The 17,695-nt window shown below is 39.7% G+C and overlaps 1 protein-coding gene across 4 annotated transcripts; it reads right to left on the bottom strand.

The window, feature by feature from the left end:
* Nucleotides 1–76: 76 nt before the first annotated feature.
* Nucleotides 77–11,837, bottom strand: tnip1 (TNFAIP3 interacting protein 1). Of its 4 annotated transcripts, none has more exons than XM_046405271.1 (18): nucleotides 11,685–11,837; nucleotides 10,486–10,668; nucleotides 9,770–9,913; nucleotides 9,568–9,653; nucleotides 9,348–9,407; nucleotides 8,443–8,652; nucleotides 7,424–7,518; nucleotides 6,822–6,984; nucleotides 6,512–6,604; nucleotides 6,330–6,395; nucleotides 4,793–4,924; nucleotides 4,556–4,684; nucleotides 4,326–4,460; nucleotides 4,099–4,224; nucleotides 3,914–3,997; nucleotides 3,211–3,426; nucleotides 2,867–2,951; nucleotides 77–1,672 (listed from the first exon to the last, which is right to left on the bottom strand). In XM_046405271.1, the coding sequence occupies exons 2-18, from the start codon at nucleotides 10,631–10,633 to the stop codon at nucleotides 1,599–1,601; spliced, it is 2,046 nt and encodes a 681-aa protein (XP_046261227.1). In that variant the 5' UTR covers nucleotides 10,634–10,668; nucleotides 11,685–11,837; the 3' UTR covers nucleotides 77–1,598. The 4 variants fall into 4 exon arrangements, with proteins under 4 accessions (XP_046261227.1, XP_046261229.1, XP_046261228.1 ...); XM_046405273.1 differs by having other exon boundaries at nucleotides 3,211–3,336; XM_046405272.1 differs by having other exon boundaries at nucleotides 9,782–9,913.
* Nucleotides 11,838–17,695: the final 5,858 nt, after the last annotated feature.

The raw sequence follows: 17,695 nt of genomic DNA, 5'->3' as shown, positions 1-17,695 counted from the left end.
GTGAATATGGTGTTGCATATTTGCAGCCCTCTGACATTTCATATGAACGTGGAATAAGGAGGGTGAGCTGCTAAAAGACATTTAGAATAGATTTATTAAGCCAGTCAAATACAAAAAGTCTCACATGTGCTTTTGCCTACAGCAAGAAAAAGGGATATAAACCAAGAAAATACAACTGCCAATAATTACAGCATACCTTTTTCAAAGTGCAATTCCACTATTTTCTCATTTCAGCTCTCGCCCATCAGGATTGTTCCCAGTAACTGGTTTGATTAAAATGGAGCCTTTTTCAATTTCATCTACACACATTTTTCAAGCCCTTCATCTGACTACCTGATAAACACTAAGCTAAGGAGTTTTGATGGGTATTCAGTTAAAACACTGGCTTGACTTGAGATGGGATCTGCCTTTTTAAAATGGTAACACATTGTCTCCAAGCGTGGATCCTGTGTCTGTTGTCGGGGCTCTTGACTTTGTGTTACAGCAGTTCACAGGTCAGTCGGCATGGATTGCTGGTTGAAGAAGACGGAGAACAAAGCCAGGCATCCTGGCAGAGGTTTTCCTCCAAGGAGTGGCTGTACTGCTGTAACACTGGATCTAAGGCCTCCGAATACTGATGGAAAGTCTTCCACTGTGTTGCTTGAGCAGAACTTGAATCTTTCAGTACTAGTTGTTAACAGTTGCACTGATTACGCAACATGAAATAACAGAATAAAGAGGAAGACTTCCATTGCTGCTGCCTAAACATTTTGGTGTTGTAACTTCTAGGCGTATGTCGGGGCTAAACTGAGGGCAATAGTACAGGACGCAGTAAATGACTATGAATATCATAATGAGAGTGGTAAAGTAGAAGTGCTGTGTTTAATGAGATTAGGTCCATCATCATGGGGGAAAAAAAGGTTGTGTATGTATTGTGCATCGTGTATTGTGTCTGATACAAACGTACAATGTCAATAGCTACAATACAATATTTGGATTACACTAACAACATAGAAAGAACAGCATTACTAAAGACAATGATTTACACTTAGTCAATGCAACTATCAAAACGGCAGGTTATAAATAAATTATCAATCACAATCATGTTTTTGGTATGATACCATCAAAATTCATTTCCCAAAATTTTTGTATTTCAACAGCCACTTTTGAACAGTTACACACATGGGACAATTCACATTGTAAATTCTACAATTAAATGTACCTATATAATCATTCATTGTTGGAATGAGTGTCTGTAGTCTTAGTCATACTGGGGAATGGCTTGCTGTAACCCTACAAGTAACAAACCAAGTGTCAAGTCGTTACAGTTGTAGAGACAATCACAGGCATATTTTCTGGAAAAAGAATGATGTTAATTATTCCAACCTATTTTTATCAGTTTCTGATAAAAAAAAAAAATCTAAATATTTCAATGTGTATATATTCAGAATAGCCAAGTGTTTCACAAATAGCCTTATAAAACGCAAGTATAAACAACATTACAATAGGATATCTACAGCTCAGTAGGAAAATTATAGATCAAATCACACCTTGTCAACTCAAACACAAACTGATTTCATGCTACTACCCAGACTCCATTTGGTGGGTATGGTGATACTTTAGTGCTTTCCAGGGTCTATGTTCTGTCGCTCCCTTTTTCCAAATCCTGCACCTGCAGCGGCTGCAGACTGATCTACAGACACACAAAAGAAACAAGGCTGCATCGTCTTCAAACATACAAGAACAAAACATTGAGCCATCGTGTCATAAAATACCCATGGTGCACTGGTGATGCTTTGCATGAAAGGAAACTGCTGGCAATATTTGCATTTTTCTTCTTGGCAAAACAAACTCAACAATAAACTGATTCTGCTTTTGTTACTTTCTTAGCCAAAGCTTGCAATATCTTATCAAATACGTTGTAACTATTAAAAACACTTAGTTGAGCCCCACTGCTGTACTTGAGTGACATTTGTTCAGTGTCAGGGACATGGTAGTTTATTTTGAGTCAGCCCCCATATAAACTGTCCTGATGTCATACATACACTCTTAGTATTTATACATGGTTTAAATAATCCCCAACAAATGTTGGATTTATTCCTGTTTGAGTTATGTTTACTAAAGTACCACAGTGGTCAGCTTTTTTGGGAAATTGCTTAGCATTTTCTTTTTAAAGAAAAACATGTTAATATATTTGTGACCCATTTTTAAATATTTGCATCTTCAGTAGGAGAAGATGTGGTCAGGACAGACAGCACATGGAAAGTACTGAGAGACAGACTACGGTTATTATTGTGTTATTTCTGTGCTGCAGATGGCAACATGTTGACAATAAGGAAAAACAGAAGATCACCAGCCTTCCAACACTTTCTGTCAGACTTACCCCCCCCAGCACAGCTTGTTGAACTCAAGTACCCCTTCATTATCACCACACTTTACGTTCCAAAAGCATTCATTTGCATTACTTTCAAGCTTGTTATTCATTTATTAACCATAAAAGTGGATATAATTATATTTTCATACAAATGAACATTCACTGTTTGGTCAACTTTTTATCCATTACCTTCAGTGAACTATTTCAGCAGTTTTTAGCTAATTATTGATCTGTTGCTTTTAGCTAATATCTCCTCTGCTCGTTTGTTAGCTTGTCCTCAAACACTCTTAATTGCAATGACACCTAAATGAATTGTTATACTCACTCAATGTGGATTTTAAGTAACATCATTCATTTATTTTTTTCAAAAAAGCAGAGTACCTGACACATACTCTATTCTCCACATACCTTCCCAAGGTAGGGAATCGCTCCTTTGAGCAAGAAAACAAGTGTATAATAATGTCATGACAAACTAAGAGAATAAAATATTGTTCTGGGTTGGCTGTGCCATACCTGCATTCTCTGGCGGTGGTCTTGAACTCTCTCCTACTGCTCTGGCCCCTCTAGGCTGCGGGAATGACGACTGCCAAGGAAAACCCTGACAAAAGAGACAGCATCATCTTAGTCTAAATATACTCATTCATCACAACTTGCAGCCCTCAAAATCTTTGTCGTAACCTAACAATCGTTACTGAGTGTAAGCGTGGTTAGGTTGAGCTACAGTTAGAGCTAATTACATCTGCTTGTTCCTCCCAAAAGACAATGGGAGTAAAAGTAAGAAAAAGAAGAGCCTTGTTTCCTCAGTGAACCAGAGTCACTCCAGAGACAGAGACAGAGGGGCCTTAGAGGACCCTTACCGGGGTAACAGGCTGGAAGTCTCGTACAGGGGGCGGTGCTGCGGCGGCTGCGGCTGTGGCGCCTGCTGCATTGGGCATCCGGGGAGGGAAGTGTATGGGCCAGCCCTCAAGGCCCTGCGGTCCCACCTGCACAAAGGGACCACAGTAGGGAGGGCTCAGCGGGCCGTTCACTGAGCCTGACGTGGGGTCTGAGGTACGTCTTTCCTGCTGCTGCCCCTACGAGGGATCACAAGTACAAACGTGATCCCCAATCAGTGCACGGCTGCTACTCTCAGCGAGCACAGTGGCCCTGTCATGGCATAAGCCACTGCTGACCTTCAACCCTGCTGCAGCTGCCTCCCACTGGGGAGTGTAAATGTTCCACCTGCTGATCCCGAATGACAAACTGACAAACAACCTAGCTGGAGTGAGGCTCTTATCCCGGAGTATTGATTTGTCCAGTATGAACCTGTTACAGCAAACATCTATGTGGGGCTGAACTCTGTCACAAGGGGGCGCTAGTCTGCAAGGTTTATCACAGCTCTTAGCCTACTGCATGATGCATTCCAAAACCTTGAAGAGGAACTTTCAACATGGCCTTTATTACATTTACATGGCCAAAATAGACAAACACGTCACCTATCCCAGCTGATGGCACAGATTCATTTCCAGTACCAACACATCTGCGACACTGCGAGGCTCAGACCTAAGCTGCAGTCAGTACCTGTTTGTGATGCTGCATCTGCAGTCTCTCCAGCTTACATCTCTCTGTACGCTCTCTCTGACACTCATTCTGTGCCTGATGAAGCTATACCACAACACACAAAAACAAATATTAGTTCAATTATAACTGTTATTCGGTGTAATCACGCCATATACAGGATAATATACTTAAAACGCCCAGCTTACCTGATTGGTCAAATTAGTAATCTGACCCTGGAGTCTCTCCACTTGCCGCCTCAGGTCCTCTTTTTCTTCATTCATTCGCTCCCTGTCACTCCTCTCTTTTCTGAAGTCTTCCTCAAAGATCTTCACCTGAAGTACAAAACAACACTTAAAAAAAAACCTGAGGAAGTGTGTGCGTGTGTGCAATAGAACTGTGTGTACCCGTGTGTATGTTTTGCTGCATGTCTGACCTGTTCTTTTAGTACAGCAATTTGAGTGAGCAGTTCCTGTTTCTTTAGGTTATTGGCTGCATCAGCAAAGTTACCCTGGCCAGGTGGTTGTTGGGAGGATGACGGAGAATGCAGATTTAAGGCTTCCTCCAAAGCCTAAAGTGATACAAAGTGTAAATATGACATGGATATAAATATCTCTGTCTTGATCTCTACCCACTTCTCTCTCTATACATCTCTTCCACACTCACCCTGTTGAGGCGTTGGATCTCCTTCTCCTGGTACTCCCTCTGTTTGCTGAGGGGCAGCAGCTGATCCTGCAGGTAGCGAATCTTCTGCTTCAGCTCAGTGGTCTCAGAGTTGAGGCACTCCTTCTCCCCCTGAAAACATCCACACCCACCACAGTGAAGTCAGAAAGTATCCGTAAAACATTTTTATTACTGTGTCCCCCTTTGGTTACGGCTGGTTGTGTTTCATTCTATTCTCACCTGTACATTTTCAATCTTGGACTTGGCTAGTAGCAGCTTCTTGTCGTAGTCACGCTGCCTCTGCTCACGTTCTGCCTCCAGCTCAAGCACGGTTTTCTGGGACTCAGCAAGCCGTTGTCTGAGGTCTGTGATCTGTGAGATGTGAATCACTGAGTCCACACACTTGTAAAGCACAATTTCAAAAAAAAAAAAGAAAAAAAAAGTAACTCTCTGGCGAAGTTGCTGCATCTGTTACCCTCATGAATGCTTTAGAAATCTTTGTTATCAAATTAGAAACAAAGTCACAGCAACAAGGACACATTTGCAAACACATGCAGTTATGTTTTTGTGTAAAATATGAACGAACTGAGTGACGCAAATGGATATATCTAGGGTTCTGTGGTTTAAAACCAAGGCTGCATGGTGTCCCTGTCTCAACAATGTGTGAATGTAGGTTTGTTCATGACTGTGGGTGTGCTGAAGTGCAGGGGTGTATGTGTCTGTGTGTGTCTGTGTCTGTGTTTCTGCTGCCCTCTGACTGCACCACAGCAGGAAGTCAGTGGGTACCAGAGAGGTGAGGGAAATTCTTAGTGAGGTGTGACAGGCCTTGTGGTAAGTGTGCTCTCAGATAGCGAGCTATTGCAAGATTGCACCTTTTCCACTGGACAAGCATGTCAAAAACACACTCTTGCTTCACTTCACTTCTTCACTTCACTGCCAATTGATGCACATAAACAGTAGAGTCCTGTGTTGACATTTTAAAATTACAAATTCGTTGTCATCTGCCATTTCATTTATTTGATGATTCCATTGGTAAAATGTGACCATTGGTGTAATGCTGCATCTATTCATTTTAAAGCCTGCTGACATAATATTGTATATACTACTAATGTAATATTGGTATGATAACACTGTTTTATTTGACTTTTTCTGACCAAATAGTGTTCAGTAATGTTCACCTATTTTAATACCCTTTTTTTGGAAAACTAACAACAACTTTGATAATTTCATAGTCCAAATTCATCATTTTCAAAATGTGTTACTACAAATGACAATAGCAGTAGTAATTCATAAAAAGAATGAGGACAAAGCTGAAGAGAGTTGAATGTGGGGCAACAGAACTTTCAGAACTGTCTCTCCTGAGCACATACACTATTTATTTTGAATAAAAACACAATAAGAGAATAGCAAAGAGTCTTTTTTTTGTGCTTTACAAGAAGATACAGCCTTGCACAACCTTGTTGTCAGTGTTTTGCTGTGAATCTAAATGAACCCTGGCATGTTGACGAAGTCTGAAGTGAAAACAAAACAAAACGAACAGAAATGAAAATGAGAATTCTTGACGAAAAGGACTGAAATTACACGTTTTCATGAATGTGAAAAATGTGCTAAACCTTTTAGTTTAGTTTTAACCCTTAAGTGAGCTTTGAAGATACAATGATTAAAACGCCTTTCAAAGGAATTTGGAGAAAATTAGGTCTCAATTCTCCCTCAGCAGTCGAGGACGCAGCAATGTCTTCCCACACCCTTCAGAACAGCTGTAAAGTCATTACTGTACCTTCTGTTCAAACTGTGACTTCATGGAGTTCCACTGAATGTCCCACTGCTTGTTCACCTCCAGTACCTGTGAGCGGTGCCAGAAAGTGAAACATATGACACTGAACATATAGGAAACAAAAAACACAGAGACTTTCCCCTATGGCAAAAGAGGATGAGCAGTAAGTACAAAAAAACACTCACATCCTTTCTCTGCTTCTCCAAAAGCTTGATCTTCTTTTCATACACCTCTACATCACAAGGTTTAGTTGGGGTTTTCTCTGCAGCTTTTCCACTCTGGGGGCAAATAAAACATTCCTAAATCCACAACATTCCTCCATTACTCTAAACCCAAATTGTGAGGGTTTAATCAGTGGGAAAGTTTTAAGTCACAAATGCCTTGAAAACCTTTGTTTAATGTATTTAAAATAAAGATCTATTTGGTAAGCAAAAGGAAAAGATTTATTTATGTGAAGCAAAGTCATAATTTGTTATATAATTCAGTTTTAACTACCTTCTGCGGCGTGGTGGCCTCCATCTTCGGCCTGACAGCGGCTGATTCCTCCTTCATAGGCTCCTCTTTGGCCTCTGGAACTTCGGTGTCCGATGGTGCTACAGATAATCCTGCTGCTGTTGCTCCACCTGTAACCAGCTCCTTTAGTTTCTGATTCTCCTGTCTGTAAATAGCAAGAAAGCGAAAATGATAGCATTTAACTGAAAGGTTCCTTCCCAAAGTTTGTTCAAGTTTTGGTACAGCTTCAGGGTGTCCTTTGGGAAGACCCTACAATACCCACTGAGTGTAATGACGCGCCAAAAGAAAGCAGTAGAATAATTCGTCCGTCAAAAGTGAAAGCATGGTAAACTGTGAACATCCATGGCAAACAGTAATGGGAGGATCGCTGTACAGTCAAAAGGTCATGAGAAACAAAACTGTCCTACAGTGAAAAAAGAAAAAAAAAGAAACAAAAAGAAAGACCAGAGGAATGAGAATGAGAAATAAGAATGTTCGTTTAGGACTATACTGCACATTACACAGTTCATTCTCTTTTACCTTACTAACAATAATGTGTCTGTTCCAGCACAAGCTAAACATAGCTCAGTCAAGAAAAACATTACCTCAGCTGTTCCAAGTCTCGATTCCTGATATGATGATCCTCTTCCATTTTCTTTCTAAGCTCATTGTTCTCCTGCCTGAGCTGCTCGCACAGAGTCTATAAAACCAAACATAGGACAATCACAACGTTTAGCATCATTCTGTGTAACGACAGCAACGTAGCTTTTTCTTTTTTTACATCTGGTTCCCACACATAGAGGAAGAGTTAACTGTATAGTAGTGATGTCAGAATGTAGTACCCATCTCCTGGGTTCAAAATTTCAGTTTATTTGATACACAGTCCTACATTTCACATTTTTAATTCCTAAACTAATAACCATGCGTTTCCTATGTTTATTTGATTGTTGTTTTGAAAGAAAAAATTTAAAAGAACAATAAGATTTGACTGAAAATATGAACCCAAGTTCAAGGTGCAAATACTGCTTCACTTTCTGTATTAAAAGTAGGCCAGAATGTGTTTCAAAAGTTCCAAGTGATGATGCACTTCCACTGGTACTAGTTACTGATAAACAACCTTCTCCTTAAGTGCACATCTATGTAATAAAGATTTTACTGCAAAGGACTTTGTAACATTGTTTAGAAATGTGAACCAATAAAACAGTAACATTTATTACTGTTCAATTTACAGTATGTTTATAAAAAACCAGAAGCTTCTGTTGTATCCCTGCGGCAGTGGTTGTAGTTGTTCATGTGTATGTTTTTGTGTATTACTACGTAAGACACCATACTACTGCAGTGCACTACATTTGCCAGAAAAGAATAAAACTTCTTAAATGTGTCATACATTACATATCAGGCATGTCACTTAAGTTACTCTAGAATTTAATGTGAAACAGCCTGTGAAAAATTTACAGTTAATAAATTGCATTTACAAATAAAATGGAGTTTATCATGAGAGATCATTGTATATGCACATTTGCTCCCACTGTATGATGCCAATTAAAAAAAACTCTTAAAAAGGCTTTGGAGAAATAGCTTAAATCTGAAGGAGTGTGATGGTTGTGGTCATTGTGTTACTTACCTGTAGGAGAGAGGTCCTCTGTTCATTCTTTTGGACCTTTGAGGAAAGATGGTGAAACTCCACAGCCATTCGTCCGAGGTGAGCCAACAGGTGGTTTGGGTTGGACTCCTCTGCGAATATGCTGAAGGAGCTCTCCAGTCTCTTCAGCTGGCTTGCTAACTCGATATTTTCTTGAGGCAGGAGGGGGATTACTCCTGCCGCTGAGCCGGCCTGGAGATAGCCAAACAGCCAAACAAGTGAAGAGTCAGTCAGTCTTTCCTCTCATTCTGAACCAACATGCAAGCCAACAATTACATATGTATGTCAACTGGCATGAAACTGAAAGCTCAAGTTGTTGTCAGAGAGTCACTGCTCTGCTATTTCTATGACGGACAGCAGCTTACTTATCAGGAGAGATGAACCAGTTTGTCCTGCTGGATTTAAATTTAGTCTACACAGACTACAGTTGTTGTGGTAATACTTTTACCAAAAGAAAAAAGACAGGATAGGTGAGTCAATACGATTAATTTTGACATATGTGTCCGACGAACCCATCCCCTAGGATGTAGTGTGTCAGTGAATCAGCTATGTAATTCTAGTCAGTAATAATCCTGGACTTTCCCTCAGCTGACTCAGGCTGGAGCTACCAGTATTGAGTTTATTGGTGAGTCACCGCACAAGGGATATGTTCTTAATATTGGGGAAAGAGCTACAAAGAGGCAAGCTTGAATTTATTCAAAATGACACAAAATAATTACTTCTGGGAGTAAGCACCAGAGGCATGAAGATATTCTAAACACAATAAATTGTTTGTTAATATTCAAGATTTTTTACAACTACAGAAATATCAGTTCCTGTGGGAATTGGAAAATTGTTCATCTTTATTTATGATACAAATGATATGAAATGATACATCTGGTACATACAGTCAGTGCATCTGTAGTCTGCCCATCCATATTCACAACCTCAAACTCTGGTGAAGTCTCCTGTAAAAGCCAAAAAGTAAGTAACACTATGGTACAAGCACTATCCATACAGCAGTTACTTCAATTCAACCTCTAAGACTGTAGTTAACATCCTCAGGTCGAGAGCTGCCAAATGTTTAATGTTATTTATATGTTGTTTCCACTTGTACAAATAACTTACACTGGGCTTCTCAGGCTGAAGGGTCTTCCCCAGACAGCTTGTTTGCTCCTCCTTCTGCTCTGCAGTGGGGTGTAAACAGGGTTTACCTGAAATAAGGCATACCGATACTACTTTTACTAAAGGTTTCAGTAAAGTTGTTTACCATAATAATCCACCTTAATGTCCATAAACTTAAGTTAATAATTAACATCGTAAGACCTACTGTGTGTCTCACTCTGAATGGGCCCTCCAACGCACAGACTGGCTGCAAAGCTGGAGGACTTGAGGGCCTCGTTGTCTCTCACAAGTTCCTCCACTCTCTGCCGAAGCCTCGATGCCTCTGATTGAGACTCTTCCAGCAAATCACCTACAAGTTTCAGAGAGATCTCATCTCTTTCCAACACTGCTATGGCTCGATCGATCAGCACGAGCAGTCACCAAATAGGATATGAACAAATTCAGTGAGTAATTCTCTTTAAGTAGCACTCCTTTGGTGAGTCACAAAAGCATCAATCAGGCTGTTCACGTCACCAGCATGCAAGCTCTTCAGTAAACCACAGGTGAAGATCAGCAGGTCTTACTACATTCCAACTTATTTGGAATGTAGTAAAACATTTGGAAAATTCCAACTCATTTGCTGCACATCAGTTTCCTACAAAAATGTGTACACATGGATTGCGAACTGATTTGTAGAAGACATCATGTGATGTCTTTGTGGGTGGATTAAATTAATATTAATAATTCATTTAGTGCTGCTGCAAAATATAGATTTTACCCAAGACAAGAAAGAAATAAATGTATGTCTCGAATACATGCCAATCTGGAAAAATAAACTGATGTGGTGTTAAGATACATGACAGACGTGTAATGTGAAAAAGCAGCAGGCACCAGGCCTCAATCCACAACTTTGAGGTAATCATTCTGTCTTTAGGAACCAACCTAAGCTCTTCAGTCCCTTCATCCGCTCCCGTAGCATGCTGTTCTCCTCCAGTAGCTGTCGATAGTTGATTCCCACTCCACCCTCTTCCCTGGCCTTGACCTCGCTCCCTCCTGGATCATAAATGCGGTACGGGCCCTTGCCTTCCATTGCTGCTGCTCACTTTCTATACATGGTCCTCTGAACTGCGAAAAGGAGAAACAAACTGTTATTTTCGACATTACTATAAACACATAAACGTTCAGAAACGACTTTGTGGAGTAGCTGACCTTTAGAGAAAACAAAAAGAGAAGGAGCTGGAGAACAAACTTCAAGAATTTTTGCACATCAGTTACATTTGAATTCAAAGTTAAAATATATCACTAGCAGGTGCAAATTTAAAGTATAAAAGTACAGATAAAGTACAACCAACTTCGTTCAGTCATCGTTCGTTCATTTGTTCATGCAGAGGACGGCGACAGCCGAACAGAAGCATTTGCTCTACAATGAGGAAAAATGACTTAAACACTATTTAGAAATCCCCTTGCACCACGACTTTTATTGTATCAAGATTAAAGAAAAACACAAATGGCGTTTCTGTTACTTCTTGATAGCAGATTAAAAAATCCACCCACACAGACATGTTACTATATGTGCTGTAAGTCATCTTTGAAGACCTTTTATCGATTTTTGCTTTAAATTTATAAAAGGTCGAGAGTAAACCATGAACGAAGAAAATGAAGACCAACCGACAGCTCTAAGAGGACAAAAGCAGCAACAATCTCACCATAATGTCACTCTGCTCAAGAGAAACATATGGCAACAATGTGCTAACGGTTATGAGGGCTAAAGATGACAACTACAACGGTCATATCCGAAGTAAAAATGAGAAAAGCAGAGAAAAAAATAAAAAATGTTATATGAATCCTACTAACAAACATCCACCCACTAGACGAGAGTCAAATACAGCACAATCTATCTAATGATAGCCACTTTGATTGGCTGAAAAAGGCTAATATTAGTTTTCGCTGTTGTCATGCAAATTGCTAGCAACATCTTCGTTAGCTGTCGGCCAGCTAACACTAAATGACAGTGCGAGAGAGGAAGCTCCAAGCTCTTCTGTTTTATCCACTACAAATAGTTTTATCGATGCAGTAAGCCAGTCGGAAAGTGGAGTTAAACAACAAATCATAGAACAAAGAGGTGTCTTTTGTCTGGATACCTTTCAGCTCGCAGTGGCCTCTCGTCCCTCTCTCTGCTCAGACATGTATTGCGGAAGTGGTCTGCTGGTCTATGCTGTAACCTGGGAAATTCCATCTCGCAACGTTTGATGTAAACAGCGATGATTGACAGCCCGGTGGACCAATCAGAGCACAGTTCTCTGTCAGCGGTACACCAGCAGGGGCCACTGACCGTAATGTAAACACTGGAGTTAAAGGCTTTGTTTATTTCGATTTCATTTTACATATCTTACAGAAATTATCAAACCTGTCGACATGATGGATTTTTAAATATATGTTGTATAAATAGAAATTAATATTAATGTATAGTAAAACTGCTCATATGACTCATGGTTGAACAAACCTGATAAATTGATGAATCGTAATTATTTTAACTAAACAACTTCTTATTCTTCTTTTAACCTTTTCTATCCCATCCCCCACAGTCGTGCGGCAAACCATGTTCAGTGAATGACTTTCATCTTCATTGATAATTTTAGAGAAGGGGCTGATGGGGGTTTCTGTGATTGCACCACATACTTATTTCCTCTGACAAAGGAGATCAACGAGGCCTAGTTTAAGTTACACTGAGGCTTTTTAAGTCCACGTTATTGATTAACAAGAAATATTTTGTATTAGGGTTAAGAAATATAATGTTTATACTGTTTTTACAGGTGATTATTTTCATTATTGATCAATCTGGTGATTATTTGTTTTCATCAATTTATTGTTCAGTTTGTAAAATATCAGAATAGATTAGAATAGAATAGAATAGAATAGATAACTAAATATTCATATTCACTGAGATATTTGTTTCTTTAAAAAATCAGATTAATCATATAATTATGACATGTTAGTATCACCGTGGGTTTTAAAGTCATACCGCAATGTTATTTCAGTCACAGGTTAAGAGGTGTTAAGGAGAACTGCACCATACACAATAATATCAATGTTTGACCAAAGTGGCCCTGACTGACCAAACAGTAATAATTTAGAACAATAGTGACATCTTGTGGGAATTGGCAAACAGGTAATCAGAGGACATTGGGAGAAACAAATACTTGAGAAGTTAAAGAACATCCCTTGCTTAACTGAGAGCACAAAGTACTGATGCAATTCACCTCATTATTGCCTTCAATTAGACTGAACCATACAAGGGCACACTGTGCTCCCCACAGAGTATTGTATATTTTTTCTAAGGTTCTGTCACAGTGGTAAAAATTATTAATTTAACTAGAGGAAGTCTTATAAGATTACAGCTGCCTGTCCAAAAGATGATTGAGACAGTAGAGATTTTAGATTTCAGATCATCAGCCTTGGAGACCTTAACAGGAAGTAGGCTGTGTCAACACAGGAAACACTAAATTTATCAATAATTTCACACTATACATAATTTATCTTACAAGAAAGGTAAACCAATTACACCTTTGTTTCTCTATTTCTTTAGCCGCCGTTATTACTTTCTGTAAAACATTGACATACCTATGAGGCACAACTTAGCTAAAAGTACTGTAAAAGAGAGACAGGTTTGGTGCATGGGTCAGGACACAGAAACGAATATGAGGAGACATAATTTCTTCTCTGAATTATGTTGTGTTTCAGCAGTAATTGGTGGTGCAGTTGTTTTGAGTCAATCTAACAGAAACAGTAACCTAGAATTAAATGCAAATTATAATGTTACCTTTCATAGAAATTAACAAATTCACATAAGTATCATCGACCAAGTTACACAAAGGACAATGTTAACACCCTTAGTCATAGTCCTGGGTACCGCGTAATGGTATCCACATTCAATGGACATTTCTGTTGGTATGGAGGCTTTATTAACACTTCACAACACCACATACTGAATCTAGTTCCACTTAAACATATGAACTATCACAATGACTACCTTAAAAAACTTAATCCACTAATGGCAGTACGAGAAATAAGGATATCAGTTGTCACGGATCAGCGAAGCTATCACGTGGTGCACAAACAACTAATTGATGATCAAAATATCTGGCAACTAATTTTTTTTCTATTGACTAATCAGTTCATTGACTCATAGTTGTAGCTCTAATCATGAAGACATATGCATCCATATTTCTGAGGAGCTCTAAGTGTATTACCCTGGTTGATAAACAATTAATCCCCTAAGCTTTTTCATGATGTCCGCCCAATTTCACTAACATAGGTCCAAAACAATCCACACCAATGCTGTTGAGGGCTGCCTTGTGTAATCAGAGATAGGTAGAGGAAAGATCAGCCATTCTGGGATTGGTAGGCTGACCTCTCCAGCACTGACATTTGGCACATGCATGCTGGTGTCTGTGAATTGCCCCCTACCAACAATTATAGAATGACCTCTGTAAATGGTGTAGGTCATCATCATGCTTTTGGATGACCAAGCTTGTCACTGGGTTAGGAACAATGTGGAGTAAAGTGAGGTCATCCATATCTTCTTAGTGTCAGAGCTGACTGCCTACTCTTGTGAAGTCAGTGGACTTGTCTATTTTAAGAGATTAAGTAAGTTCTATAGAGTGCTTGAGCAGTGAAATTTTGTCCTCACAATTTTGCTTCCTCACAAAAGATGCCTTTCTGGAACTCTGCTTTGTCCTCTAGCGATTCTGTGCTGGGCCACTCTGGCCAGCTGTCTGGGCTCTGCAGGATGAAGAGAGGTTCTTGTGACAGTGGTTCAGTTCTTTAAGGGCTTCCAGGGCCTTTCCATCCTATGAAGTGAATGGAGTTTTGAAGGGTGTGGACTACTCCAGGGCCACAATGTTGGCCAAGTTCTAGCCCATTGCCCAGGGACAGGAAGGTATGTAGGGTCTGCTCCACATAACAATGCGTAATGTACGAGCACTGGGGCAACTATTAGTCTGACCTGGTTTCCAGCCTGAGGTTGGTCAGATTGTAGAGTACTAACTCTAAAACTCTAGAAGGCCATTAAATTTTCCTCTGAAACCTAGTTGCATAGAAACCTGTTGGAGACTCCTGACTCTAGGGGCCAAGCTGATGGGAGTGGGTAATGAAGTCACACAGTGATGAGAAATGGTACTGTTGTTGAGGAAGGTTGATGAGTTGAGACAGGAGGTATGGTGTCAGTTTATCTTGGATGATGTTGCTCAGCCCTCTCACAGTTCTTGGGCAGCAGCTGTAGTTCTGTACTTTTGTGTTGATTATTGTAAATTAGATTTGAAATACAGTTGGCTCGAGGCGATGTACACCCCCACCCCCCATTGCTAACACCTTTGACAACTTGAGCAGTACTTACTGGTTTTTCACTCTTGACTTAACTAGTGTTTACTGACTTGTGGTTGCACATGACTTTGTTATGTGACTTTGTTACACATGAGATCCTCTTTGAGTTTAAAGTGCTTAATTCTGGTCAGTCCCAGTATCTTTCTGAGATTGATGGATCTATTTCTGGTAGATCTGTAGTGGACAAATTCTTTAGTGTATTTGGATGATATTTTTGTGTTTGGCTAGATGTTCCATGGGCTTTTGTTGTAGTTGGAAGAGGTGCTAACCAATTTACACCAGGATATTTGAAATTAAAGCTAGGTAAATGTAGAAGATAAAGTACTTGGACCACATAATCTCAGTAGGGTGTGTGGAAGCTGACAAGGAAGAAGGAGTGCGACAGTGATCAGTGCCAAAGAACCTGACTGAAGAGTTTTAATGAGCGAGCCTCCTGCTATAGGGGGTTTGTAAAATACAGAAGGAGGACCCCAACCAGGAATCTCAACCAGGCTACACTGATTTTAGGAAAAATTTTGGGTCAAAGTTGTTTGAAAAAGTGTGTTGACTACTAAACATTTAAAAGACTCTTACCACCTCCAGACCTGAAGATAGGTGTCTATCGTAAGTTGCAAAGACGATTTAGGCACAGAGAGAATCATAGAGTTTTATATTGTATATTGTTGTTTGGGGAGGGACTAAAGTGATTGCATTACAACAGACTCAAATGATTTCTTTCCCTTGTGCCATAGGCAAACAGAAGTGAAAATCTGTGGATCTGCATCCAAGAGCAAATGCAGTACAGGCTGGGTCCATTGGCAAGCTTCACACTCCATTGGGAGGTCACAAGAGGGAGAGGTTCATAAGCCAGTACATCTAATGGTTGCCGATGTATTTTGTTTTCTTGCTAGATCAGCAACTAGGAGAACCAGAGTTGGAGAGCACAGACATCTCCACCTAGGCCACCCAAGAAAGGAGATGGAGAGGATAAGAGTGCATCAAAATACCATGCATCAGTCCCCAACCAGGTAACCAGGGAAAGAAAGATGGAGAGGGGACAACAAATTTGCAGGAGATTAGCCAAGGACAGCAGAGCAGGATACCTGTTTGTCCCCGGGTCTTTGAAATGTTTTGACTAGTGAGTGATTGCACCTGAGATGCTGAAAGCAAGTGACTACACCTTTGGGAGGGTTCGTCTTCGAGGAACAGAGCAGCCCTGAAAGGTGCAGAATGAGCAGACATATGTGTTTTCCATGAATGGAGATTGGTGAATGCTATTGGGTGGAATCCCAGCTAATTTAGTCGTATTTTGCGTTATGGGTGGTGGGGTTGCTGTTGCCATTTAGGGCTGCTGGTTATGAGGTTTCTGTGAGAGGCATGGCTAAGGTAATAGTAGCTGCTATATAGGAGTGTTTTTGTCCGCTCTCCCGCTTGTCGACAAGGCTCTCCTGCTGCCTCACCCAACTTACTGTTTTTAAGATGTATCCCAACAATCCTGTCTGATCAACTCAAGTACCACATCATCAACCCCAGTGCATGTTATTTCACTATTAATCATATAAACATGGGTATAATATGTCATGTGTGGTTTAAGTTAAATGTTTTGGGTTTTAAAAGATCACCTCAGAGCCTAGTACCATGATGGAAAAGCAGCTGAGAGAGCAAGATAGACCCTTAGGTGATTGTGCACCCTTATAGCACATGTGCCTTTGTAGTAGAGAGTTATTTCATTTGTAGTGCAATATAGTGTGTAGTGCTGTGAATAGATGTGATTCAGGTATGAGTTCTGTACAGTGTTCAGCTGCAGAGCCTTGAGGTGGTTAATTTCTGTGTGGGGTGGTCAAGATTGGCAAGTCCCCATGCACCACTTTTTGGCTCCTGTGAGCGACGCTGAAAATAAGTATGAGACTCAAAAAGTATAGGGCTCAGGCTATGTCCCATATAACCATATGCAATGAATTTGTGATAAATATTATTGTTTTGTTATTCTTGGGCTTCCTCCTCTCTTAACTGTGTGCCCAGTAGGAACATTCTGTGTGCAGTGTGTGTGTTCCTCATAGCACAAAACAGAGAGTGGGGTAATAATCATATTAAAGCCCAATATCACAAGCACAGCAGGTATGTACTCTGCATGTATGTACTCCAGGGAAAATGCAAAATAATAATAATAATAATAATTATAACAATTTAAAAAGGCTGAGATGTGAACTGGTAGATATGTTCCAGTGTTAACTCTAAACAGCCAGTTTATATCATAGTTTTTAGTAAAAATCTGAAATATAGACTTTAATTGTGACCAAGAAACCAGTGACAGATAAGTACATGTCTCCCAGGCTTGTGTATAATATATAATTATGATAATGATGAAATATTAATTTGTCTATAAAATCATACCTATTTTCAATCTTAGCATGGATTTTGTGACATGCCAATAGATCTGTTGACAGGTTATAATGAATGACAAAATAATATTTAAAAACAAAGCCATAGTGATCAGGTTGTTAAACATTCAACAGCAATGTACATTTTGTGAATATTTCCTTCTGATTAAAACACATTTACCACCAAACTCAGAAAATACTACACAAATATAGAGATTGTGACGTTTTTTTTTTTCTGTCCCTTAGGGCAGAGGAAAACAATACTCATTTCAGTAACAACATAAAATGATTCAACACATATTCTGACTTTAATAAAAAAGACAATGCCACAAATAATAATAAATCTAATATGTTCTGTCACTATACCTCAAATGTTAAAACAAATAAATAACAACTCACCCACACATTCA

The sequence above is a fragment of the Scatophagus argus genome, chromosome 12 (genome assembly GCF_020382885.2).
Source record: "Scatophagus argus isolate fScaArg1 chromosome 12, fScaArg1.pri, whole genome shotgun sequence".
Taxonomy (NCBI): domain Eukaryota; kingdom Metazoa; phylum Chordata; class Actinopteri; family Scatophagidae; genus Scatophagus; species Scatophagus argus.
This window is presented reverse-complemented; position numbering and strand designations above follow the sequence as displayed.

Bases quoted from the DNA above. Each gene is read 5' to 3' on its own strand.
- tnip1 (XM_046405271.1), bottom strand. From the start codon at position 10,633: ATGGAAGGCAAGGGCCCGTACCGCATTTATGATCCAGGAGGGAGCGAG. The intron at 9,654-9,769 runs GTAGGTCTTACG...GCCTTATTTCAG, and splicing joins CATTCAGAGTGAGACACACA to GTAAACCCTGTTTACACCCC. The intron at 3,427-3,913 runs GTACTGACTGCA...GATCCCTCGTAG, and splicing joins AGATGCAGCATCACAAACAG to GGGCAGCAGCAGGAAAGACG.